Source organism: Salvia hispanica, chromosome 4, assembly GCF_029641045.1.
Source record: "Salvia hispanica isolate PSC_SH4W2 chromosome 4, Shi_PSC_v1, whole genome shotgun sequence".
NCBI classification, from domain to species: domain Eukaryota; kingdom Viridiplantae; phylum Streptophyta; class Magnoliopsida; order Lamiales; family Lamiaceae; genus Salvia; species Salvia hispanica.
The window spans coordinates 8,186,043-8,209,700 of NC_142695.1; the positions used below are offsets into that span (position 1 = coordinate 8,186,043).

Sequence of the window (23,658 nt, forward strand, 5' to 3'; positions counted from 1 at the left end):
GGACAAAAAGTAAGTAAAGTAAGAGAGAGGGGAAGAAAACGTGAGTAAAGTATGAGAGAGGGAAGAAAAAGTAGGAAAAGTATGAGAGATAAACTTTCCATTTTTAGAAAGTGATCTATTTTTTCGGACATCCAAAAATGGCAAAAGTGATATATTTTTTGTGGATGGAGGGAGTATTTGATTTTGTAAATCTTTCTATTGTTATGAATTCTTATTTCCTATAGTTTCATTGGTATTAGTATTCATTATATGAAAAATCTTATGTCCCGTGCATAGCACGGGGGTTAATACTAGTTGTTTAACTAAATTAATACTCCTTGACAAGTGATTGTGATTGTCTGGATATATGTTACTGTATTTGTATTTACAGGTGATCAAGTAGTGTTCTGTTTCTTGCTCTTGAGTTCAGTAATTTCTTAACTTGTTCCTTTTCTTGCAATAAAATAGGACCTCCAGAACTGGAGAACGAAGCTGGACACTCAAGTTAAGGTTTACCATGATGTAAGTATTAGCAATTCATTTGGAGATAATGAATGATCTTGATGAGTTGCTATGTCTTTGTTAGTTGTAGCCTATCCTTCAACGTTAGTCTTACGAATTGTAGTGCTGGGCTCCTTATATGACTTAAAACTTGAGAGTTGTGGGCATTAATTGGAATTCGAGTCAAATTTATGTTAGTTGTATGGCACAATTGTACTATCATTTTGTATGGTGTGTTTTCAATTGTGTACAATGGACCAGCCACATACAAGATGTTTATTGCTACTTACACTTAAATAAGAGTTTGAGTGTTGGTGTTCGAATGTGGACAATTTGGAACTCCTACATTGGTATGCTTCTGTTACCATATAAGTTGTGCGCTGTCTCATCCTAGAAACTGAAAATTTGTCCGGACACAGCAATCGATATCACTATAAATCTTTCTTTTCATCTAAAGGTTGATGAATTTGATACATGAATCCTCCCGTGGTCCAGTGATCTGCTTCCTCTCTTCCTGCAGGAACTCTCAGAGCTTAAGAAGTCGCTAAATGCTGAAGTTGATCAGCTTCAAACAGTTAGTTGTCGTCCTATATACGTATATATGCCTTACATATGAAATTACACACACTTATCACATTGCTTGTTTGTTATATACACAAAAGGGATTTCAAGAACTGATGACTGCTCTCCAACAGCAGCAGGAAGACGTTGCATCCAGCTTTAAAAATTTAGAGGTCAGTATGTTATGCCGACATGTCATTGATGCCATGTCTTGATTTTTTTAATGTAGCTTATTATGAGATTTTGTAAATCCTCAACAATTTTTCATAACTGCAGGATGATGCAGGAGAGGCGAAGCAGGTTGGAGATATAGAAAATAGCAAGATTTTAGATCAAGATCCACATAATTGAATATATTGAAGTTTCTTCACTGTTTATGCACTACCATTGCGATGCTATTATGCTAAATATGTCATCCATCTATCTAAATTTTAATTTCATTTGCCACTTTCTCTAGTCATTTGGTGGGAGTATCTTTCAAGTTAGTATGTTTTTCTTGGCCTTTCTCTGATGTTTATTATCACAGATGCCAATGCATGAAAATGGAATGGCTCTATTCGGAATTCCCTATAATTTTGCGTTGTGAATTGTAAACAATTATTTCATTTATTAGCTCTAGACCCCCTTCATGGCTTCACACATTTCCATGCCTATCAATATTCAATTTTTGGTTGAGGGGGAGGGGCCGTGTCTTTACCTGCCTTGTCTCCCGCTAATCTTGCATTAATACAAATTTGATGATTTCGTAGGTGGCCTTGGAATAAGAGGCACAAGTTATTTCCAAAGCTACATAATTTGATTTGGTGAAACAGAAATAGAAATAGAAATTTATTTTATAAACCAAGCTTACAATAGAAATTATACTCATCATCAATATCAATATTCAATAGTGATTTTTCATATGGCCGTGGTGATTCTAACTCCAACTAATATAGTTGAAATGAAAGTGTTACTACTACTAAACTGCTTTATATTGTCAGCAATGTAAATTTATCAAAGAATGACCAAGAAGTAATCAAGGTTAAAGAATGATCGAGAAGCATTCTAAGTTATCTCTGATATCTTCATTGTGTAATTATAGCCTTTTAAGTTAGTAGGTGGCGTCGTTTGCCACAACGGTGACACTATTTGATTTGAATACGGGCAACTAAATTTGAATAATTGAGTGTATTCGATCATTTATTTAATATGGTCATAAAGTGCGAATGGAAGGTTGGAATAAATAAGGTTGAAATTGCGTAGCGGTACTATGCTAAAATCATAAATGAATTTAAAAGTGCACCTACAAACTTAAATATTGGTGTTCAGAGCAAAAAAAAAGAAAGGGAAAACTTTCAATATTCACTTTTAACTGTCCAAAAAAAATAGTAAACATCACAAGTTTTAATAAGAAATTGATAAAGTAATAGAGAATAAGAAAAGTAAATAACGTAAAAGAGATATGGAGAAGAAATGAATAAAGTATAGAAAGAGGAGAAAAGGTTAATTTTTATTTTAAAAAATGAGATTATTTTTATTGGACATTCTAAAATAACAAAACGAGACTAAATTTTTTTTGGACAAATGGTATTATGTTTGCATGTTCCACTTCACAGATTAATACTCAAGTACTATATGTTTACAAGGTTATATTATTACTCACTTGTTTAGTTGTGTTCATTTTCTTTTGCTCCACACATTGTACAGTATAAAATGTAACTAAATAGCACGTATTCTCTCCGTCCTACTTTAAGAATTCTATTTAAATTTGACACGTGTTTTAATAAATACTCCATCCATTTCATAATAATAGAGTCATTTTATCATTTTGGTACGTTCTTAATAAAGTCATTTCCTTTTTTAGTTAAGTAACATATTTTTTCCACACCTACTTTATTCTCTCTTCATCTCTCTATCTTTTTTCATTTTCCACTTTATTCTCTCTTTACTTAATTCACCTAACACAATTTTTCTTAATCTTCGTGTCCAAAAGAAATGTTTTTATTACTATGAAATGGAGAGAGTACTATTTATGAAATATTGTAATCGGACTTCTAAGGTGGGAGATCTAAAAATGATAAATAAAAACTCCTAAAATGGGACGAGTAAGAGTAAAAATGTACTCCATATATTTGAAGTACTAGAACATAATAAAAGACTCATACTCGTACTTGAAAGAGTATGGATTAATACTCCCCAAAATAGAAAATGTGGTGTGTGGCGGTGCGTGGGTAGTCTTGTCATTTAAAAAATACTCTAGGTAGTGAACCAAGTACTCTAGCATCTCTCTGTTCTAGTCTCTTCAATTTTATACCAACACTCTCCATCTTTCACTTCATTTCAATTCATGGCGTCCGGACAAGCAGATCAAGAACCCCCACAGCCTCCCTCTCTTCAGTACCAGGTACCAAACAACTTCCAACAAAATTAATTTATAAAAATAAGTTTTAAAAAAAAAAAACAGCTGATATCTCCCTCTTTGTTGCCACCTTTATGTTTTATAGCAAGTGTTCTAAAATCTCTCTCTCTTGATTTTCAGACATGGGTTCTGAAAGTTTCCATCCACTGTCAAGGCTGCAAAAGAAAAGTCAAGAAAGTGCTCCAAAGCATCGAAGGTAACACTAATGTTTTTGCATGTTTCAAAGCTTCAATTAGTGGATGCTTAATTAATCCGTGTTTAATCTTTTTTATAGGTGTTTATACAATAAATATTGAAGCGCAGCAGCAAAAAGTGACCGTGACCGGAAACGTAGACGCGCAGACTCTCATCAAGAAGCTGGTGAAGACAGGCAAACATGCAGAGCTTTGGCCAGAGAATCCCAAGCCCAAGGACAAGGACAAGAAAGGAAACGACAAAGAAGCCGATTCAAAAAGCGCCGAAAACACCGAAGACGAAGAGGACGACCCGCCGCCGGACAACGGCAACGTCAAGATCAGCTCCCCGCGCCTCGCCGGCGGAAACGGCGGACCTACTGTCAAGTTCATGCTCGACCAGCCGCCGGAAAATGCCTCCGCCGGCGACAAGCCGCCGCCGCCAGAGAATAAAGGCGGCGGCGGCGGTGGTGGTGGAGGTAAAAAGAAGAAAAGGCGAGGGCGAAAAGGGAATAACAGTAATAACAGTGCGGGAGCAGCGGGTAATGGTGCGGCGTCGAGCACAGGATTGGAGATTCCGAGGGTGGGAATCACGCAAGCCGTTGATCAAATCAATGGGAGCCCTCCACCGCAGATTAATGCGGCGTATCCGAGTTATGGTGCGCCGCAGCAGGCGTATGTTATGAGCTACAATGCGGCGTATCCTAGCGTGCCAGCTGCGCCGGGGTACTACGTGGCGCCGTCGCCGTATGCTTACGCGTATGGGCAGCCGGAGGAGTACGTGGCGCAAGCGCAGCCGTTGGATTCGTTCGAGGTGTTGAGCGATGAGAATCCTAATGGATGCTGCGTCATGTGATAATCTTGCGTTTTTTTTTTGCGAATGTATATAGAATTTTGAATATGTTAGTGTCTAATGTTGCATTAAAACGTTTTAATGCTCATTTTGCTGTGGAATTTCAGATTTAGTAATTGATTTAAATTGCCAAACTTGCTAGGTTTATTAGACTATAACCTAGGTCACATAAGAAAGGTATTTTATGTGAACTTTAAAAATGGTGAACAATACCATGAACTTTAATAGGGACTTTAATAGATGTGTGGATTTTTCATGAAATAAATTTTTTAGCCTTATTTATTGATTTTAGGAAATATGATTACAATTGTAGTTAAGAGTTAAAACAACGTTGCATTTTGTCCTATTTTTGCATGTTATGTACACGTCATTAAACTTGGATAGAAAATTTATTTCATGAGAAATTCCGCATAAGTTCATGTATTTTTCACCATTTTAAAAGTTTGTGGGAAATACTAGAATTTTAGGAAAAGTTCATGTTTTTAAGGCTATTTTCCCATGTTATTTTGATTTATTATACTCCCTCCGTCTCTGAAAAGTATGAATTATTTTCTTTTTAGTTCATTCCTGAAAAGTATTCCATACTTTCCGATTGATATTATACCAAGGAGCCTTAATTACTATTCTTTTTTATGAACATAATCTATTGGCACTAGATTGATATTTCATCTCATATTCTTGCATACTTACGATAAAATGATATCTCAATTTATTATAGAAAAAGACTTCTCTCGTGCTCTCAATGCCGCCGCCTCGTCCCAACATGCCTTCTTCCTCTTCTTCTGGTCGGGTCAAATTTGGTTTCGGGTCGAATTTGGCTCGTGTGCACCGTGAGGGTGAGCCTAGCATAGTGTCCCTCATTATATATCAAAGTCCACAAATAGGTTGGGTCACTTATCACATGTAGTGCAGTAATAAATAGGAGATGGAAAATTATTCCAAGGAATCATATATGTATAGAAAGTGAGGGAAACTTTTGCAGGCAGATGATGATGGGCGAGGAACAATTCAGCCTCACCAATCAATACAGAATATTCACAAACATCTCACCCAATATTTTACCTAACATATTATACACAACTTGTTTTTGAACAACCTTAAAATAAAATCATTAACATGACAATTGGTAGGCAAATGCTCATTCAACAAAGCCTTCTTTTTTTTTACCTATATATGGTTTTCATTACAAACACTCTATATGGGTTTTTTTTATTCCCATAAACTTTTTGACATTTTAAAAAATCCAAATTTGTCATTTTTGTGCTTCCCAATATGCTTTTACTCTACTAATTTCGATAAATGGTTTTCACTCTGTATACTTATTCAGTTATTCTATATTACTAGTTCACATTCCTTAAAGCCAATGTTGAAGTCAAAGTGGGACTTTCTAAGGAGCATGATTAAAGCCAAGTAGCATGAGATCATGAACTATATACCGTACAAAAAAGTGTTGATCTCTCATTGAATGATCCAATGAAACACAAAGGGCATACAAAGCATATAATAAAAGAGTGGTCTCTAATCTCTATTCCGCTCTCACCAATGCCTCATAGGTCGAGAAGTCGCACCAACACAAGGAATCGAGCATAAAACAAAAGGCAGCGCCTTGTTTTATGCTCGAAATCGATATAAATAACCAAAAGGAATCTTAGCATTGCTGTAACAGAACCACCTTTCTGCAAATGTCATTTTTATCCATAAAAATATTCCACAAATTCAACATTCTTCATCATCAAGCTTCTTGACTCATAACAAGATATATTCCTTCCACATACAAAAAATTAATGTGCAAATACACGATTTTTGCAATCAACAACACGTTTTAAAGAAGATATATGTACAAACCGAGTTTATTTCAAACCTTTTATCTAAGGAGGGAATCTAAAGCTAAGAAGCTGCAAAAAAGTTTGACCTGGTCGGTCTGTTTCACAGACACAGCGTTGACGCCTTCGACGTCCGTTTGTTCGTCCCCAAGACGATCACCATGACTGTGACGTCGTCGTGATATTTCCGCCTTCTGCCAGCAGGGATGCTCATCAGCTCTTCCATGCTAAAACCTGTAGCGTAATAATATAATACTATATTTAACGCGATATTTTCAGAAAAGTCATGTAACTCATAAGAGACTTATTCAAGATTTTTGTCTAGTTCAATTATTGTTTGAAAAGTAGATGAGGTAATATAAATATATGCAACAAATCATAAGAGATTATGCAAGTTTCAAAGATGATTATTTAATCTGGCCTACCATATAATATTGCTGTCTAGATCATTACAATATAATTTAGAAGGGGGAAGTCAATACTCGAAAAAGGAAGTGATGATGTCGATATACAGGAGGCAACAACTATTGAACAACCACGGTGACATAACTGAATCAAGTAGATCGACTTAAAAAATATTAGCAGAATAGTATATTTTTATGATGATTGCAAGCACTGAATTATTTAATACAGCATCATCGTCTGCAATCACATCAAACAAAATAAAGAAATTTAAGTGGTGATCGCATACCTGCTGAGTCTGCTGCTCTTGCAGCGAGCTGCTCGACTAGGAACTTCGCTGGATCGCCAGAAGGGTTCCTTAGCATGTACAAATGCACGAGGTTCACGACTTCATCATTGGTGAAAAAGTCAAACAAGCCATCGCTCCCGAGCACAACAAAGTGATCAGAGTCCGATACTTCATGTGCAATAAGAGATGGTTCCATAGATACATAAGGAGGACTTATGAGATTACGGACACTTAGAATACCCATCAAAGCATCATTCATGTCTTTCTGCAGAAAACAAGAGTTGAATGATAAGATATATGAAGAAGCATAAGTTGACTCTACATAGTACTATAAACCATTAAACGAACAAACTAGGTTGTCCAAAGATGTACCTTTTTCAAGTAACCAACTCCAAAAGCCCTCGTAACCTTAAGCTTTCCTTTCACTTTTCCAGCCACGAGGGTAGAAGGGTCATCCGGATGTTCGTTCAGAACTCTGATTCTCTCGTCTTCGTTGTCGACAGTATGACTATCAGTAAGCTGGACGGCTCGCAGCCTCTTGCTGCCTCTTGTGCCATTCCCATTATCATAGGTAGCCAAGACTGCTCGACTATCACCAAGATTGAGCAAGTACAAGTTTTTTCCATGGAGTAGAGTGAGCAACACGCAAGATCCGATAGATACTAGATCAGGACGGTCATCCATTTCCTGTTCGACCATGTGAAGAAACTCACTTTCCACTTGATTGAGCGCGTGTTGAAGGCTGCTAAGCACGCTCTGCTGGAAAAATCTGTTCCCATTTTGCGTGTACAAACAGTCAGTGCCTTTTGACAAATCCTGATCCATATCCCAGTCTAGCAAGTTGAGGTGAGAGGTGATTGTCTCATACAATGTTCCAGCCAGAAAATCAGCTGCGTCCCTTCCATTAAAGCCGTCGTAAATGCCACAGAAAAGCCAACCGTTCTCTTCAGAGCAAACAGCTTGAACTCTGTCTTCGCCAGCTGCCCCTCCGGCAATTTGCAGCTCCATTGCATTGAGAAAGCTTTCGCTTCTCGAAGGAGCGCTCATGGACTTCAGCGAAAAGGAATCATAATCAAGTGTCTCACTTGGTGAGGACGGGCTGAGGCTCAAGATCGTCATGTTGCTCTGGAAAGAAGACGACAGCAGGTCCATTTTCGTTAGAGATGGAATCCTCCGGAATGAATTAGGAGAGTCCAGAGTCGGGAGTATCTCAGACGCAATCAACCCATTGCAAATATTTGTGTTAGCTAACGTAGCATTAGCACTCAATGCAGCACCAGAGAGGCAAGAGAAAGAGCTACTGGCTCTTCGGAGTCCACCAGAAGACGGGATATCAATATAATTAGGCCTATCCCAAGAACTATCATTCTTACCGTTGCAATGATAACCAAAACTGACCTTAATCTCGCCTTCAGAATTGCTTATGGTTTCACCATGTATCATCATGGCTGATTAGGAAAAAAACAGAAAGATCTTTATCAGTATATTACGTTTACGATAGGTCAAAGAAGAAGAGGAAATTGTTACAGAAAATACATGGCAAATAACACACTTCTAGAAGATTTCAGCTGAATATGCAGATCCAGGAACTTAACGAGCAACGAATTCACTATTGATACAATCGAAAGAAATTGATCTTTATGACTAGTACTGAACAGTCAATGGAGAATAACATCAAGAACTATAGGGATATCAAATCTTGGTATGTCTCCAAATAGTCTGGTCCTATAAAAGGATTACTATGTTACATGAGGCTGATTATTATGCAAAACTGACAAACTAAAAACTTCATCAACATATTTGGGGATTTGCAGAGCATTGATCATCAGTACCTTACTGCTAGATTGCAACATATAATCAAGAAACAGGAATTTTCAGGTATGTGGAGTAATATTTTTGTCAAAATTTATTGAAAATTCTCCGGAAGATGCAAGATCTAATTTTTAAGGATACAGCAACTGAAACCACACGATCTTCAGTAATATATTAATCAAATCAAAATTCACAAAATTCAAATTACTCCCTAAATAAGAACACCAAAAGGGCTAAACACAAAACACAAAAAACATCAAATTAATCACTATATAAACACCACATCATCACTCCAGACAACAAAAAGAACTCAAATTTTACACATACTGTAATACACAGCTCACCTTCTTGATTGTACCCAAAACCTTCAAACCTCGGAATGCCAACTCTCTCTCTCCCAATTAACAAAAGGGATGCGGTTGATGAAGATGCAAAACTGTGAGTAGCACCAACACACACTGTAGGAAAAGTGTAATAAAAGCACAAAGGCAAATATTTTTTGGAAGTATTAGGCGATACACGAGAAGAGCAATGGAGGGAGAGAAGGGAAACGGAGAGGAGGGAGCGTACTAAATATAGAGGAATTTTGAAGAGAGGTCAAAATGTGCTATGATTCATCAATACAGGTATCAAGAATCACTCTGAATCCCTTGTGAAAAAAACTTCTTTTTTCAGATGCTCATCAATTCTCTGCAATCCACTCTTTTTCCTCCCTATCTCCACTTTCTCTCACCTCTCTCCTTTTGTTGAGTTTGATCGGCAATAAAAATTCATTCTTGATTATATAAGTAAAAAATATTATAATAAAAAAGTCATCTTTAATTTCTTATTGGCCATTAAGTAACAATTAAAATCTAAACAATCATTAGCGTTAATTAGATTTACGAAGATCTGGATATGCATTAAAATATTGCGTTTTTATGTGTGCAAGTGGAGTATACCAATTTATTGGTATGCCAGTAGAAGACAAATCTTTCTTGTTTAATTTCATTTAAGCACCAACATAATAATTCAGTTTTTGTTTTACTCTATTGTTCCAATGAAAACATCTGAGTTATAGAAACTGCATGTTTTGTTTTCGACAATTCATTCAAGGAGTGATTTTCAACTATGTAAGTTTATAAACAAGATAACATCTAGTCTAATTTCATCAGGTGATGATAATCATATTTTGTGTCCCAACAGTATGTATTTTCTAAAATATGTCAAATCGAGTACTTTTTTCAGCTTCTTAAATCTTAGTCACAAAAAAATAACACTAGGAAATCATCATAGTAGGGACAAAAGATGATGGTATTCTGTGAAATTGAAGCCCCAGATTAATAAGATGTAGAATGCATGTCCATACCATTTATTTGTGGCCCATGTTTAATCTATCTCAAAGTAACTATCACAGGTATGGACTCTTGAGTTAGGATAACAAAATCAAGTCCACAAACTATTATTCTTTTTTATCGACAAAGAAATCACATCATAAATTCATAATAGACTGACTACTCGGGGGCGTGCATTGAATGTAACATTCCGCCTAAAATTAATAGAAATGTATAGCCCTGAATTTTGTGTGGTTTAGGTTCTCCACCTCCTAAAACAATGTATTTAGAGCTATTATGAGTAGAAAATATCCGACTTTTCGAAGGCCCATCGTCTTGATTCTTACACTTTTTGCTCCACTTAATACTACCTCCGTCCCCCAAAATTTGTTTCATTTTGATCTGGCACGATAAGAAATGTAATTGAAAGTGAGTTGGAAAAGTTAGTGGATTATGAGTCCTACTTTTATATATTAGTTTTAATTTTATAATAAAATGTGAGTAAGAATGAGTTAGTGGAATATGAGGTCCACTATCAAAAATAGTAAAAGTGAAATGAAACAAATTTTAGAGACGGAAATAGAAAAATGGGACAAATTTTCAGGGACGGTAATAGTAGTTGATAATTATGGTCCATATTTGTAAAATGTCATCACGCATTACGTCACAAAAAAAACTGGCTGGCCTACAAATTTCAAATTTTGGCAAGAAAATCAATTATGTATAACATGGTTAGAGATGTCCCACATACCTAATTTGGATAAAAGTCGTTCTTATGTAGCTGATGGAAAATCAAATATGGACAAGAACTGTACGCGACTTTAACAAACATTGCGTGTTAAGATACAAATGACATTTCTCTCATCTCCCACTTTAACCCTATGCTGAGAAGGGGCAAATGCCCCCTTCAATTTTTCATAATATATGGAGTATGTAAATTCACACTATTTGGCCCCTGTATTTAAAAAAATTTTTTACTTGCCCCTCTCCTAAAAAACATGCCACCTTACATACACCCTTATACTTAATAATATATTTTGTTATATTTTTATATACTTATTTGTATGTTAATAATATTTTTGCCCCTCCGTCTATAATTTCTACTCTAGCTCCATCCCTGGGAATAAGAGCTCAGATTCTACTCTAGCTCCATCCCTGGCAATAAGAGCTCAGAAAAATCGTCATCACCATCGGCATCTGCACCATCACTACCATTAGGAGCAGCAAAGAGAATGAAGAAATGATATTGCTAGAATAAGTGAAAGGCTGTAGAATTGATTATGTAGTGGTAAAGAAGTGAATTGTTCGACAGGAAACGATCAATTTTGCCTTATTGTGTTTCTTTGAAGTTTTTGGATATCCACCATCTTATCAAGCCCAAACATGTTCCATGTATATTGGACATCCACCGTCTTATCATTAAAATTGAAATAGGAATTGAACTAAATAGTAGTATTCCTAATGTTTCTTAGAAGTATTTACATATGGAGTCTCATCAAGCAGCAAGCATGTTCCATGGAAGATGTTTCATGAGTTTAAAAAAAAACATTAAAAAAATACTACTCCATTTTAGATGCCAAAAAAACATACTCCACTACTGAAAAGCATGCAGCGTATATTGGGCACAAAATGTTGTAATATTCGAATTCAATGATAATGGCAAAAAATTGCATCCACATCAAAGTCACTAACACAAATTGCAAAAAAGAGAAACATCCAAGGTTAAGCTTGTTCTTGAAACCATGAACATAAAGGTCTACTGTTGTCGGGCCTCAACTTTCTTCTTCTGCCAGAGGCGATCCAAAGCACTGTCGGCATCACCCTGAAGTGAGAGATCAAGAACAAGTTAAGTTCCAAAAGCATTGCAATTTTGATGTGGGGGCAGTATAACGAAACTAATCAAATAGAGTGAGTGCATTAGGTATAGATGCTTATTAGAAAAAATGTTGCAGAAACTGAGTTCATGTTTCAGTTTGCAATACTAGTATAAAAGCAGTTCAGTCGACATATTGAACTCTCGATAAAAGGAGTTGGTTGATGCAAACAAACCAAGTCCACAAAGCATTAAACGAGCTAATGTATACTACTACTAATTAAAACAGGAACTGTACGATAACCGGTGAAAGGACTTAAATAAGATTTAACCACATTTTATTCAAATTGTATAATGGACAAGTTAGTCTACAAATAAATGGCATTAAACATAACATGATTCAGCTAACAAAGTACCTGAGCACGGATGAAACCACAGAGGGCAAAAGTAGAGAATTGGCCAGTGTATATGCCCCTCTCGTCGAGATGTCCGATGTTAAGCTGCACGGAAGCATGATCCTTGGAGGTGATCAGACGGTTGGTGGCGGAGCTACAAACATAAGAGACAAATATCAGTTTCACATCATAAATACAGACAATATTGGCACTCTACAGTTGCTGTGACACTCCAAATCGAGACGGTCAAAAAAAACAACAAGAGATGAAGGATTTAGAACGTAACATAAAAAACTTCAATGTACTTCGTGAAAACATGTATCATACCATTTCCGCGGGATGTAAAGATCCATGTTTTGACCTTCTTCATTCTGCATTTTGACAGGTCTCTTCGAGCACTACTTCGACTGTACAAAAGAGAATATATTCGAATATAAAATCTACATGTGGATAATTGGAAATATTGCAGACTATGAGAAATTTCAAGTAGTCGTTCTAATTTATGAACACATCTATCATAATTTATTCCAGGAGAAATTCAACTTCAATTATACGCAATAAAATTGACCTAAAATCAATTGGCTTATTTTTCAATTCCATATGAACACGATACAAGGCCAGTAGAAATTGGAAAAAACTTGATCAACAATACATTCAACAATGATTGCATCTAGCTTGCTAAAGTTGGAGGGCGTACCTGATTAATGTCTCGGCTGGCGAAGAAGAGCAGTGAACACGCAGCAGGAGATGAACGCCGAGTAAAACCCTAATCTCTTGATTCCTGCAATTTATAAGCCCGAATATGCTTACCATGTATTGGGCCGAGAATTAGGCCCGGATCTATGCATTTTAAAATTCAGCCCATAATATATATAAGTTGAGTAAGTGGTAGTAGTAGACTATACGAGAGGATCTTATGGAGCCGAAGTGGTACCTTGGAACTAAACTTTTTTCTAATAATAATGAAGATAATGATGATGAAAGAGAAAAAAAGTTTGAAAAAGATATTAGGGGAAGTTTTTATTCAGACGATATCATGCAAGATACCCCATCACCCTTATTATTTTATCACATTTTTTCTCAAGAAATTTTATATTTCATAATCCTTAAAATAAAAGAAATAATTGGGGAAACGATATTCATAACCTTAATAAAATAATTATTAACTATGAAAATGAACTTATTTTCTGGGAGGAAGCTCGACTTGAAAAAAGAAGAAAGTGTTTATCTATAACCCAAGAAAATGATACTAATATTCATGTGTATTTGCTTTTAATTGAAAGTGTGAAAAGAAGGCAAGTCCTTACACTCATCATGACAGCATGAATTGTAGAGGACTCTTGTCACATAACGTAAATTATGGAAGAGAATATTGTCAGCCTTTGTGCATAATGACTACTCACCTTTTCAGAAAGGTGATGGGTGGCTTACCTCTTCCCACTCAACCAAATTGGAGAATGGTTTGGAATCCGTAAACAAAATTGAAGAATTGCTTTGGAGTCCGCCATCTACCCTTATTTAAGGCACCTTACCCTTGTTGTGGAGGGCACGCTTCCACTTGTAATAAAATCAGTTGTATTTTAAGTTTCTTTCAGTCCTGTATGTACCTCCTTATTGTGTGATCCTGTAGATTTATTGTAATAAATCTAGTCCATCTTTCACTCTAGGATTAGATTTTGGGTTCCTTAATTTTCCATCAATGTTTTTTAACGTTATTTTCATATTTTTATTTAGACCATCTTTAACCATACACCAAATCTCATTTTTGGTGTATAAAATTTATTCAATCATACTAAAAACTTCTCCAATCATTTACATCATTTTTTAGTACTATGTCTCATATTTTTTTTTTGCTGTATACTCATATTTGGAGTTGTTCCCTAGAAACTCATATTTGGAGTTGTTCCCTAGAAAAATGCAAAAAACAATTATTGGAAAAGTTTTCTATACCAAATATGAGATTTGATATATGATTGGAGATAACCTAAATTATGTGGCAAAAAAAGATCAATTACATGGGACAAAGAGAGCATGCAGGATTCAAACCATAATATTTCAGTTAGAAACTCCATCCCATTTTTAGGGCTTGTGAGTGAAGTGTTAAAAACTCACTTTTCTTTGTGAAGTAGTACTATTAAAAATCAAGGTTTTACAGTTATAATAAGACAAATGATATTTATTGAATTTAAGTAGGAGAGATGATAAAAGAAAGAATAAAGTATTACTCCTACGAGATAAAGTTAAATACTAGAGATTAGATGCATAATGCGACAACCAAAAAAGAAAAATCAATCAAATCAATCACTTACAATGGAACGAAGGTTAAGAGAGAATGTATGTTTTTACAAGCAGCCATTGCACAAAAATTAAAATGTTGGAATTTCTTGCAAACATGTCATGGCATAATTTTACGTAAATGATTACATTTATATGACTTTTTTCTGCATGTAACATTACTAGTATAATTTTGGTAAGCATCATTTTTACTAAATGAAAGCTCATTTTAGTGAACTTTAAATGAAGCACATAGATGACCAAATTTGCATAATTGCAAACAATCTCCGATTAGAAAACACAGTTGAATATCAATCACTAGATTGTGCTCCTACTGATTCTTGTATAGTGTCTCCTCAAAGATAGCACTAGAAACACTCAGAAATATGTTTAACTATCTCCTCCAGATTTTGGATCTTCTTTAATCTTCGCTGGAGCTGAAGGCGATGGAGAGCCTTCCTGACCCATCTCGGTTCTAAGATCGTTGATGCTCTGCTCCAACTCATCAATCCGGTTACCCATTTCGTCAAGTGCAGCTTTGTTAAGGAACTCAAGCCAACAGTGCCAATTGAACATGAATGGAAAGACAAAGATGCAGTGTTCATTACCAATTTGAGGGCTCGTCACTGATGCCATGTGTACCTTACGAGTTGCATTGTTCAATGTTGTGAATGTTTATCAAACATGCTTGAGATATCAGGAGTACTACAGATTCCATGATTACCCATTTTCAAGCTCAACCAATTATTTACTCTTATGTTCATAAATATAACTAGGTAGCATCCACAACAAATGAAGAAGCAACTATGTATAGTAGTAGTACTGAAGGATATTTTTAGAGATGATAGATTCTGACATTGTGTGAAATCTTGATTGCTGCACAAGAAGAAGGTAAATAAAATAGGAAGCATCCAAAAGCCAAAATACATACATTGAAACTTAGCTTTATAACAATAGTCACTCACCATTTGCTGAAGAAGATTTTGCACCTAAAAAGTCAAAAGTAGGAATATTAGCACAAGTAATATTGGCAAGTGGACAATATTCTAATCACAAACATGTGAGGTGGAATGAACAGTCCTCACTCCTCAGCATAAAAGAAAAGGCAACAAAAGAAAATATTCAAAGAACGCAATGAGACATTGAGACTCATCATACAGGCAATAAAACAGAAACTACTAGCGGAATACTAAACTATACTTAATTAATATCTTGAATGAATGAAAATTACAAACATATCAATAACAAACTTTAGCATGTGTGAGAGAACTTACAAATGCAGTCATGTCAGCAGTGCTTTGTTTAGAATCATCTTGACCGTCCTGCAATTTGAGTATAATATTATAAGGAATACCACAACGTCTAGTAAGTAAAGTAAAAGTTAATGCGGCACAACAGTTAAAAACAAGCATTTATTTTGAAGACAAATGTTTGAAAAAGAAACTATCAACTGGATAATGGATATTGAATATCAAAATATCCACTAGAGTGCCCTGTGGGTAGAACAAGAGTACGTTATGAATATCTTATAAAACTGTAGATATGAAATACTGTATATAAAAGACACGAGCACTGTATCTAAGTAAGTTAGTATTCATATCATTAATAAGTGAAAGAAACATTGTAAGTTTGTAACCCTTTATCAGCACACGAGAAGGTAAGAACGCACTGTGTGAAACAATTCCATCAACATCACATAATATGAGTTATGGCTTTTATAATTCCTAACTCACTGAAGAAGAGGAAATTCAGACAACTCGTCATATTGCACAGATGTGTTGTATGGTACACAACAAAAAAAATCTAATCATACAAATTATTATACGAACCATTAGATGCAAAATAAGAATATCAACATAATTGTGATGCGCCCTTATTCTCCATCAACATTAGTCACTTCTGTATTACACCAATCCTCTGTAGCATAGGTAGATCCACAATCACAAAAAAAAAATGTCATAAACAATCGATTATTCAAATTACAGTTAACTCGATTATATTGCATCCATGCAACCTCGACATTTTCAATATGAAATCACAACAAATTGCACATTATCAAATCTAAGAATCAAATAAGGAAAAGTTTAATGACATGACATTGATGACAATTTGATCATTTATGCAATCGAGCAATTCCAAAACAACCGTTGTAAATGTAATCCAAAATGTATAAGCTGAACCGGTAAAAAAGCAAAGGAGACGAGAATCCAGATGCACGATCAACGACTACAGATGGAAATCCAAAAGAGAATGATCGGAGGAATAATTTACCATTGTCGGGAACGAAAGCTTTGCTGGAAATGCCCTAGAGAGAGAAATTGAGATAAAAGTTTGTTAGATTTTGAATTGTGAGATTTCAGTTTGTGACTGAGCTTTAATTTGAAAGATGATTGAGCTAGCATGTTTTGGGCCGGCATTCTAGTAATTAGGCCTCTTCATATTTGTGTGGGGCTCGTATGTTTTTGATCACGTTTTTTTTAAAATAAAATGATTTACATCACAAAATCTTTTGTAAATTACGATTGTGTGCTTTCATAGTAAACCAAACGAGGTGCAACAAATAGGACCAATCAGTAACCAACACGTGCAGCAGCTGATCACGGGACCCCTGATCATCGGCGCCTCAAACAAAAACCAGTGCAGCAAAAAGCCATTGCGCACTAAAACCTCCTCTCTTACTCTCTTAGTGAAAACCCTAACTGTTTCTCTTTTTGGACGCGGATACATTCATTGTTCCTTTTTCCGATTTTGATTATTTTTTTAGGTAGAATCAGCTGAATTATTCTTTGCTCAAATGGACAACAATAAGCTTGGGGAACAGGACTATTTGGTGGCCTCAATCTCGCAGCTCTCGATTTCCGGAAACGCTTCGCCGCCGGTGGTGGCGCGGTTCCGTTCCAACTCGCTTTTATTCACCTACGAGTCTGATTCCGACGAAGCGGTTCAGTTCGATCTCAGCAACTGCCAGGTTCGAAGGTGTTTGTATGTTTATGTATTGAATTTTGTGGACGGATACTAAGCCTGCTGAAACGAAGAATGTAGTGTGTGCGCGTAGTTATGTTATGTTATGTTAAGTTATCTGAATTGCATTGTGTGTTGTGTGTTGTGTTTCATCCATGATTATGGTGAATTTTTTCTCTTTTTTCTTTGTTAACCTGCATTTGAACGAATTTTTATTGACATTTTAAAAGTTTTGACACTTAGATAGAGTCAGAGTATTTCAAGACTGTTTAATGTAGGAAAAATGGAAGAACTTTTTGTTGTTTTCCTTGTCTACGTTGTGTTTAGTGCACAAACCAAAAAAGGTACTTCGTGTTAAGTATGTGGATGGAACGAAATCATGAACCTGTTTGGTATTTACTTATTTAAAAAATATAGCATGGAATTGACTTGTATAGTTCTTGAAAATGTTGACAATTATTTTATAAAAAGGTGAGTGGACTTAACTATTGACCCTTTCCTTTAATGTTATATATAGTGTGAAACTTTTCTTTGATAACATATGAAAAGTATTACGGACTCGTACGTATTGAGTTCACAATTAGTTCAGTTTATATGAAGTTATCAAGACGGTTTATTTATTATGTTTTGGTTTTTGTTCCAGCTTTACAAGCTTGGTCCGGCTCAATCATTATGTATGTCTGAAGCTTCCGATGCAAGCAAAGAGGTATGAGATGTATCATTGCCTGTGTATCATATATGGTGTTGTCTAGTTCATATGCAAATGGAGGTGGGACTAGTTCTTCTCTTTCAAGGGTCAAAACCAATGCCTGCTTTGAACTTCCAGTTTTTTATCAATGTAAATAATTTATGAAGTATTTTCCGAGATGATGAGTGGAGGCATAGTGCTTGCTCTATATTTGCCTCAAAGTGAATAACCATATATGATATATCACTGTATATTTGCTGGTACTCGCTAAATTATGATAACTTTTTCTCCCCATTTCTGCATCATATATGAATGAGGTATTTTTCTGTTGGGTTTTGTCCTTTGAATCAGAAAAGCTATTCCAGGGGCATCACCATAGAGTTTAGAAATGAGGAGGAAAGTAGGGGCTTCCATTGTGCATTTGAGCAATGGAAGAAGGAAGTGGTTATTCAAGGTTGGTATACGAAATAAGGATGTGACCTCTTCATTTATTTTCTAAGTATTTGTTAGCTTGTTTGCTAATGCTCGGTATGTACTGGTTTATTTTATTCATGTAAAGATTTGATAATGCTATTTCCTTGTAAGATAGTTCAAACCTGGGTCATCTCATCTTGCATGTCTTGAGTATAATCAGCATTGTTAAAAGTGCACTCCAGGCGTGCTTGTGGCGCGGGCCGCCAACTGAATCGCCCTGAGATGGCTGGGGCAAGCCATATTCACGGAGCGAGCCTAAGGCAACTTGGGGCGGCTGGGGCAAGTAAAATTATTAAATTCGAAAACCCTAAAGTCTTCTAATCTTATCACATAACTCAATCATAATTAATGTTCAAATCTTATCATTTAAATCTGATCCTAATCCCTTCAAATCACGAAAAGTATCGCCAAAAACAATAAATTTTCCATTTCTAAAAAAAAAACTGCTCCAGCTCTCTGCCCTTCTAAAGACATTATTTATTGCTTATCACCCTCTTCTCAATTAATTCTTTCTTCTTCTACTCAAATTCTTTTTTGTATAGCAAGAAAAGAAGAATTCTAATCTCTAGTGTGCTCCAATTCGTAGGGCGCATGCCCCGGATTTTTACATAATCGTCCCGTTGCGCTCCACATCCCTAACTTGATTTCCATTGCGCTGTACATTAAATTGTTCCAAGTCCCAAGTATGGTTAAATGACATAGGAAGTTTAGTGAAATAACTTTTTTTCCCTTGATAATTCTAAATTCTAAATGTATGTGAGACAGGGAGAGATAAAAATGGAGTAAATATCGAGCAGATGGAGTAGGAAAACTCTCTGACTCATATGTCATTTCCTCTGTTCCAGGATCATGTTTGCCAAATGAAATGACATCATCATCTGCAAGCAAGTTTGATGATAAAATAGAGGAATCTTCTGCCAAAATGTACTTCCATTACTACGGACAGCTTCTTCATCAACAAAATATGATGCAGGACTATGTGAGGACAGGTTACTCTCTCCTTCGAGCTGTTCTGCAGTACCTTTTTGGTTTGTCATTTATATCCAAGCTCTTGAAACCTGTGGCCTTTACATTTCCTGTCTAGAAATTTTGCAGATAAGTGCTTGTTGCATTTTCTTGTAGCTGTAGTATATTGTTGGAAACACTCCCTCTGGTGACATGGTTGAAATTTCTATTCCAGGATCTTATTATGCTGCAGTTCTTGAAAACTGCACTGATTTCACCGATCGTGTAGTGGTTGATGTTGGGGCTGGTAGTGGCATCTTGTCTTTATTTGCTGCTCAGGTTCAGTGATACACCTGATGCTTTTGAATGCCTTGCATCATAAATATCAGAACTTTATAATCTATAAATTCTAATATGCTTTTCTCAGGCTGGTGCAAAGCATGTTTATGCTGTAGAAGCATCAGACATGGCAGATTATGCGCGCACACTCATATCTGGAAACCCTTCACTCAGTGAAAGAATAACAGTAAGTGTTGTCCTGTCATACTTTTACCTGTTTGTGAGATTAACCATTTTCCTCTCCCCTTATCAATTTTTTGTTGCATATTTTTGCTTATAGGTATTTAAGGGCAAAGTTGAAGAGGTTGAACTACCCGAGAAAGCAGATATATTGATATCTGAACCGATGGGTATACTTAATTATTGTTCTTCTGTCATCCATCATTTCATAAGTCCCTTGATGAATGGAGATGTAGATAACTAGCTAAGATAAATAAGAAGCAGTAGTGGAGCGTTTTCTTTGTTCAGAATGTGACCAAACACATTTACTGAAAACTGAATTTGTTCTGCAGGCACGTTGCTTATAAATGAGAGGATGCTAGAATCGTACATAATTGCAAGAGATAGGTTTCTTGTTCCAAAAGGGAAAATGTTTCCAACAATTGGACGGTAGGGGTTGCCCAAGATCCCACCTTGTGTTAATTGCTATTGTTACGGGTTTTGTCAATTAAAGGATGTTAGAATCATATATACTGCCATTGATAACCGTTTCCTTATAAAAAAGATAAAAAAGAGATTTTGTACTGCAGAAGTTTCCCATCTTCTTCCTCATGATGGTCCTCCCAGACTGCATTTTCATCTTTTATGCAACTTAGTCAAGTGTTTGCAATACTACTAGACCAATTTTGATTTTAACTATAAACCTCCATATATATCTGCATAGATAATCTAAAATCCCTGAATTTATATTTTCCTTACCCTCTTGTACTGATATTTGTTATTATTTGCTATTGTAGAATACATATGGCACCATTTAGTGATGAGTACTTGTATATAGAAATTGCAAATAAGGTAAGCATCTCTTACTGCCATGGTTGTCTATAATTCTCTGCAAATGATCAAGATATCTTGAATAAATTTATTATATGTGAAGGTTGAATATGCTATACTAGAAGCTAAATTATTTATTACTTCTTTATCTATATTGTTTTACTATTTGGATAAGATACAAATAATTTTTTTTGTTCCCAATTCAGGCCTTGTTCTGGCAGCAACAAAATTATTATGGTGTTAATTTGACGCCTTTACATGGAACTGCCTTTCAAGGATACTTCTCACAGGTTCATTCTCATTCCATTTGTCTGCTTCTTTTCTCTGCACCTACTTTAGTGATGTAGATTGTGGGCTTCTAGTGTCTGTTAAACCAGTCTTTTAGTTTTTACATGTACGAATACTATCGCTCGACATCATCAAAATTCATTTACTGTGATGAAGAGCTTGCTCTTCATTTTGTGCTCTCTTTAGATTGTGATGTTTCAAGTATGAACTATAGATGCACTTTTTATTAGCACTAATACTATACTACAAGTGAAAAGTGTAATTATAGTATAGTTAATGTTTATCATATCCACAAAGACTAAAATGTAGACTCTAAGTATTATACTACTGTTATTAAACTTTATATACTCCCTCCGTCCCACCATAAGCGACTCATATTCCTTTCTGGAACGTCCCACCTAAGTGAGCCATTTCCTTTTTTTGGCAAAATATAACACAATTATCCTCTCTCTCTCCACTTAACTATTTAAACATTATTTTCTTAAATTTCGTGCCCAAAAGATATGTCTCACTTATGGTGAGACAGAGGGAGTACTATTTAGATTACAAGAAATAGTTTCGTCTTCGTCTTCCTTGAATTCCTTGATTCTTCTTGCTTGATTGATCCCAGAGCTCTCAGGTGAATTATGGATGTGTTTTGACTGTTGTATTAACTTATGGGAGGCTTCAAGATATGTAAAAACCAAGCTTTGGGTCTTCTTTTATATTCTTTACTATAATCACGCTGCTGTTATTCTCTACCATTCATCCTACACTCTTTCACCTATTTGGATTCAGAATAGTTAGGGATAATCTGTCCATATAATATGTGTGATCATATTCAAATTTGACTCCTCTGAGAAATTGCAGCCAGTTGTGGACGCTTTTGATCCTAGGTTATTGGTGGCTCCTGCAATCTCACATGTGATAGATTTCACCTCTGCTAAGGTAAATGCCACTGGCTCCTCTACCTGCTTGTATATATCATATTTGCATACATGATACTACATTTCTAAGATCTTCTATAGAAACAACTCCACAAACAAAAGAAAAAGTACTTATGTGGCCAAACAAAATTCTAAGCTGATGGTTGAAATGTCACAATTAACAGGAGGAAGATCTGTATGAATTTGACATTCCATTGAGGTTTGTATCTTCAACCGGCACCAGAGTGCATGGATTGGCCTGTTGGTTTGACGTATTGTTTGGTGGGAGGTAGTTAGTTCACTGCAACATTTGTGTGCACATCAGTACCTCGAGTCTGGCTCATTCTTACCTCGTCACTTTACCTCATTGGCAGCACTGTACAAAGGTGGCTAACAACTGCTCCAGGTGCCCCTGTAACGCACTGGTACCAGCTTCGTTGTGTTCTGGCCCAACCTATATATGTGATGCCTGGCCAAGAGATAACAGGCCGACTCCATATGGTAGCCCATAAAGCTCAGAGCTATACCCTTAACCTAACATTGTCTGGTGGGTTCTAAAACTCATTCTCAGCATTACCACAGTTTTTGTACTTGTTGAGTTTCCTTCACTAACTATCTTTTTTTTTTGTTTCAATAGCTAAAATGTGGGGGCCTGGTGCAGAACAAGGAGGAATACTCCAGACATCATCCGGAAAACTTGATCTTAAAGAGCCTTATTATCGGATGTCTCAACCGCAAGCGTACCCAATGTCCCAAGACCAACAACCAGTTCAATTACTACAAACGCAGGTACTTACGATGTTTTATTTATTGAATACACTTTTTACTCACATGCTGAATAAAATCTGTCAGTTCATTTGTGCTTTTTTTAGATTAGCTTGCATGTGCTATCAAAATCTATTTCAGTTGTTTAATCTCTGACATGAATGTCAGGTACGAAAGAAATGCAACACCCAGAGTTTTTATCTCTAATTAGCAACATGATGTCAAATCTATAACTCCACAAATGCTTTTCTTACCAGATTTGCATACATAACATCAACTGAAACCCACAATTTTACATTCCGCCATATATTGCACTAATCTTATTGTGCCTAAAACTTGCCTCTGCTAACCAACTCGTAGTATTTAAAGTATGGCAACTCTTCTTTGCTTATTGCAGGATTTACAAATACAAACGCATGATGAAGAGGGCTCGAATCTATTGCAACAATCTGTGTGATCTTGCATATTATTGTAAACCCGTATAGCCTTAGCATGTACGAGATCCCAACTTATCTTGTAATTGTTTGAGCGCGCTTTCTCTATCATTAGTTCAGTCGACATGGATTACTAATTTGTATCCCATTGCCTTGAGAAATAATTGCTTGTATCAAGTTGGCAAATTTTGAGCATCTATAATTATTTTTAGCGCTTGGTATGTTTATCGGATTTAACATGCGTTTGCTAGAATTTATAAGATTTTTCTTTTTAATTCGCGAG

General features: G+C 35.8%; 5 protein-coding genes across 6 annotated transcripts; 2 read left to right on the top strand and 3 right to left on the bottom strand.

Annotated features, from left to right (window-relative positions):
• Positions 1–3,213: 3,213 nt before the first annotated feature.
• Positions 3,214–4,591, top strand: LOC125198783 (heavy metal-associated isoprenylated plant protein 35-like). Its single transcript, XM_048097053.2, has 3 exons — positions 3,214–3,424; positions 3,560–3,635; positions 3,714–4,591. Exons 1-3 carry the CDS (start codon positions 3,368–3,370, stop codon positions 4,466–4,468), a joined length of 888 nt encoding a protein of 295 aa, XP_047953010.2. The 5' UTR covers positions 3,214–3,367; the 3' UTR covers positions 4,469–4,591.
• Positions 4,592–6,211: 1,620 nt separating this feature from the next.
• LOC125195918 (putative protein phosphatase 2C 40) lies at positions 6,212–9,559 on the bottom strand. The gene is made up of 5 exons (XM_048094205.2): positions 9,362–9,559; positions 9,136–9,249; positions 7,352–8,427; positions 6,980–7,244; positions 6,212–6,522 (listed from the first exon to the last, which is right to left on the bottom strand). Coding segments are annotated over exons 1-5 (1,587 nt in total). The 5' UTR covers positions 9,363–9,559; the 3' UTR covers positions 6,212–6,391.
• A 2,140-nt stretch (positions 9,560–11,699) lies between these two features.
• LOC125192929 (small ribosomal subunit protein eS21y) lies at positions 11,700–13,155 on the bottom strand. The gene is made up of 4 exons (XM_048090606.2): positions 13,010–13,155; positions 12,640–12,719; positions 12,334–12,466; positions 11,700–11,926 (listed from the first exon to the last, which is right to left on the bottom strand). The coding sequence occupies exons 2-4, from the start codon at positions 12,687–12,689 to the stop codon at positions 11,861–11,863; spliced, it is 249 nt and encodes an 82-aa protein (XP_047946563.1). The 5' UTR covers positions 12,690–12,719; positions 13,010–13,155; the 3' UTR covers positions 11,700–11,860.
• A 1,688-nt stretch (positions 13,156–14,843) lies between these two features.
• Positions 14,844–17,007, bottom strand: LOC125196680 (heat shock factor-binding protein-like). Of its 2 annotated transcripts, none has more exons than XM_048095290.2 (5): positions 16,858–17,007; positions 15,861–15,908; positions 15,552–15,575; positions 15,420–15,462; positions 14,844–15,116 (listed from the first exon to the last, which is right to left on the bottom strand). In XM_048095290.2, the coding sequence occupies exons 1-5, from the start codon at positions 16,858–16,860 to the stop codon at positions 14,977–14,979; spliced, it is 258 nt and encodes an 85-aa protein (XP_047951247.1). In that variant the 5' UTR covers positions 16,861–17,007; the 3' UTR covers positions 14,844–14,976. The 2 variants fall into 2 exon arrangements, with proteins under 2 accessions (XP_047951247.1, XP_047951248.1); XM_048095291.2 differs by lacking the exon at positions 16,858–17,007 and adding an exon at positions 16,416–16,810.
• Positions 17,008–17,113: 106 nt separating this feature from the next.
• On the top strand, positions 17,114–23,612 carry LOC125192107 (putative histone-arginine methyltransferase 1.3). The gene is made up of 15 exons (XM_048089561.2): positions 17,114–17,554; positions 18,191–18,253; positions 18,587–18,689; positions 19,555–19,698; positions 19,890–19,993; positions 20,082–20,180; positions 20,274–20,343; positions 20,506–20,602; positions 20,950–21,004; positions 21,190–21,273; positions 22,121–22,198; positions 22,362–22,465; positions 22,551–22,723; positions 22,814–22,965; positions 23,339–23,612. Exons 1-15 carry the CDS (start codon positions 17,381–17,383, stop codon positions 23,396–23,398), a joined length of 1,560 nt encoding a protein of 519 aa, XP_047945518.1. The 5' UTR covers positions 17,114–17,380; the 3' UTR covers positions 23,399–23,612.
• Positions 23,613–23,658: the final 46 nt, after the last annotated feature.

Excerpts from the sequence above, each read along its gene's own strand:
- LOC125195918 (XM_048094205.2), bottom strand. Across the intron at positions 8,428-9,135 it reads TTTTGGGTACAATCAAGAAG|CCATGATGATACATGGTGAA; the intron begins GTGAGCTGTGTA and ends TTTCCTAATCAG. Across the intron at positions 6,523-6,979 it reads AAGAGCAGCAGACTCAGCAG|GTTTTAGCATGGAAGAGCTG; the intron begins GTATGCGATCAC and ends ATTACGCTACAG.
- LOC125196680 (XM_048095290.2), bottom strand. Across the intron at positions 15,463-15,551 it reads AAAATCTTCTTCAGCAAATG|CAATCAAGATTTCACACAAT; the intron begins GTGAGTGACTAT and ends CTTCTTGTGCAG. Across the intron at positions 15,117-15,419 it reads AGAATCTATCATCTCTAAAA|TTGACGAAATGGGTAACCGG; the intron begins ATATCCTTCAGT and ends ACAAAGCTGCAC.
- LOC125192107 (XM_048089561.2), top strand. The coding sequence starts at position 17,381 with ATGGACAACAATAAGCTTGGGGAACAGGACTATTTGGTGGCCTCAATC. Across the intron at positions 19,699-19,889 it reads GCAGGACTATGTGAGGACAG|GATCTTATTATGCTGCAGTT; the intron begins GTTACTCTCTCC and ends TTTCTATTCCAG. Across the intron at positions 21,005-21,189 it reads ATATAGAAATTGCAAATAAG|GCCTTGTTCTGGCAGCAACA; the intron begins GTAAGCATCTCT and ends TTCCCAATTCAG.
- LOC125198783 (XM_048097053.2), top strand. The coding sequence starts at position 3,368 with ATGGCGTCCGGACAAGCAGATCAAGAACCCCCACAGCCTCCCTCTCTT. Across the intron at positions 3,425-3,559 it reads CTCCCTCTCTTCAGTACCAG|ACATGGGTTCTGAAAGTTTC; the intron begins GTACCAAACAAC and ends CTTGATTTTCAG. Across the intron at positions 3,636-3,713 it reads AGTGCTCCAAAGCATCGAAG|GTGTTTATACAATAAATATT; the intron begins GTAACACTAATG and ends TCTTTTTTATAG.
- LOC125192929 (XM_048090606.2), bottom strand. The coding sequence starts at position 12,689 with ATGCAGAATGAAGAAGGTCAAAACATGGATCTTTACATCCCGCGGAAA. Across the intron at positions 12,467-12,639 it reads CTTTACATCCCGCGGAAATG|CTCCGCCACCAACCGTCTGA; the intron begins GTATGATACATG and ends TTATGTTTGTAG. Across the intron at positions 11,927-12,333 it reads GTGGTTTCATCCGTGCTCAG|GGTGATGCCGACAGTGCTTT; the intron begins GTACTTTGTTAG and ends CTCTCACTTCAG.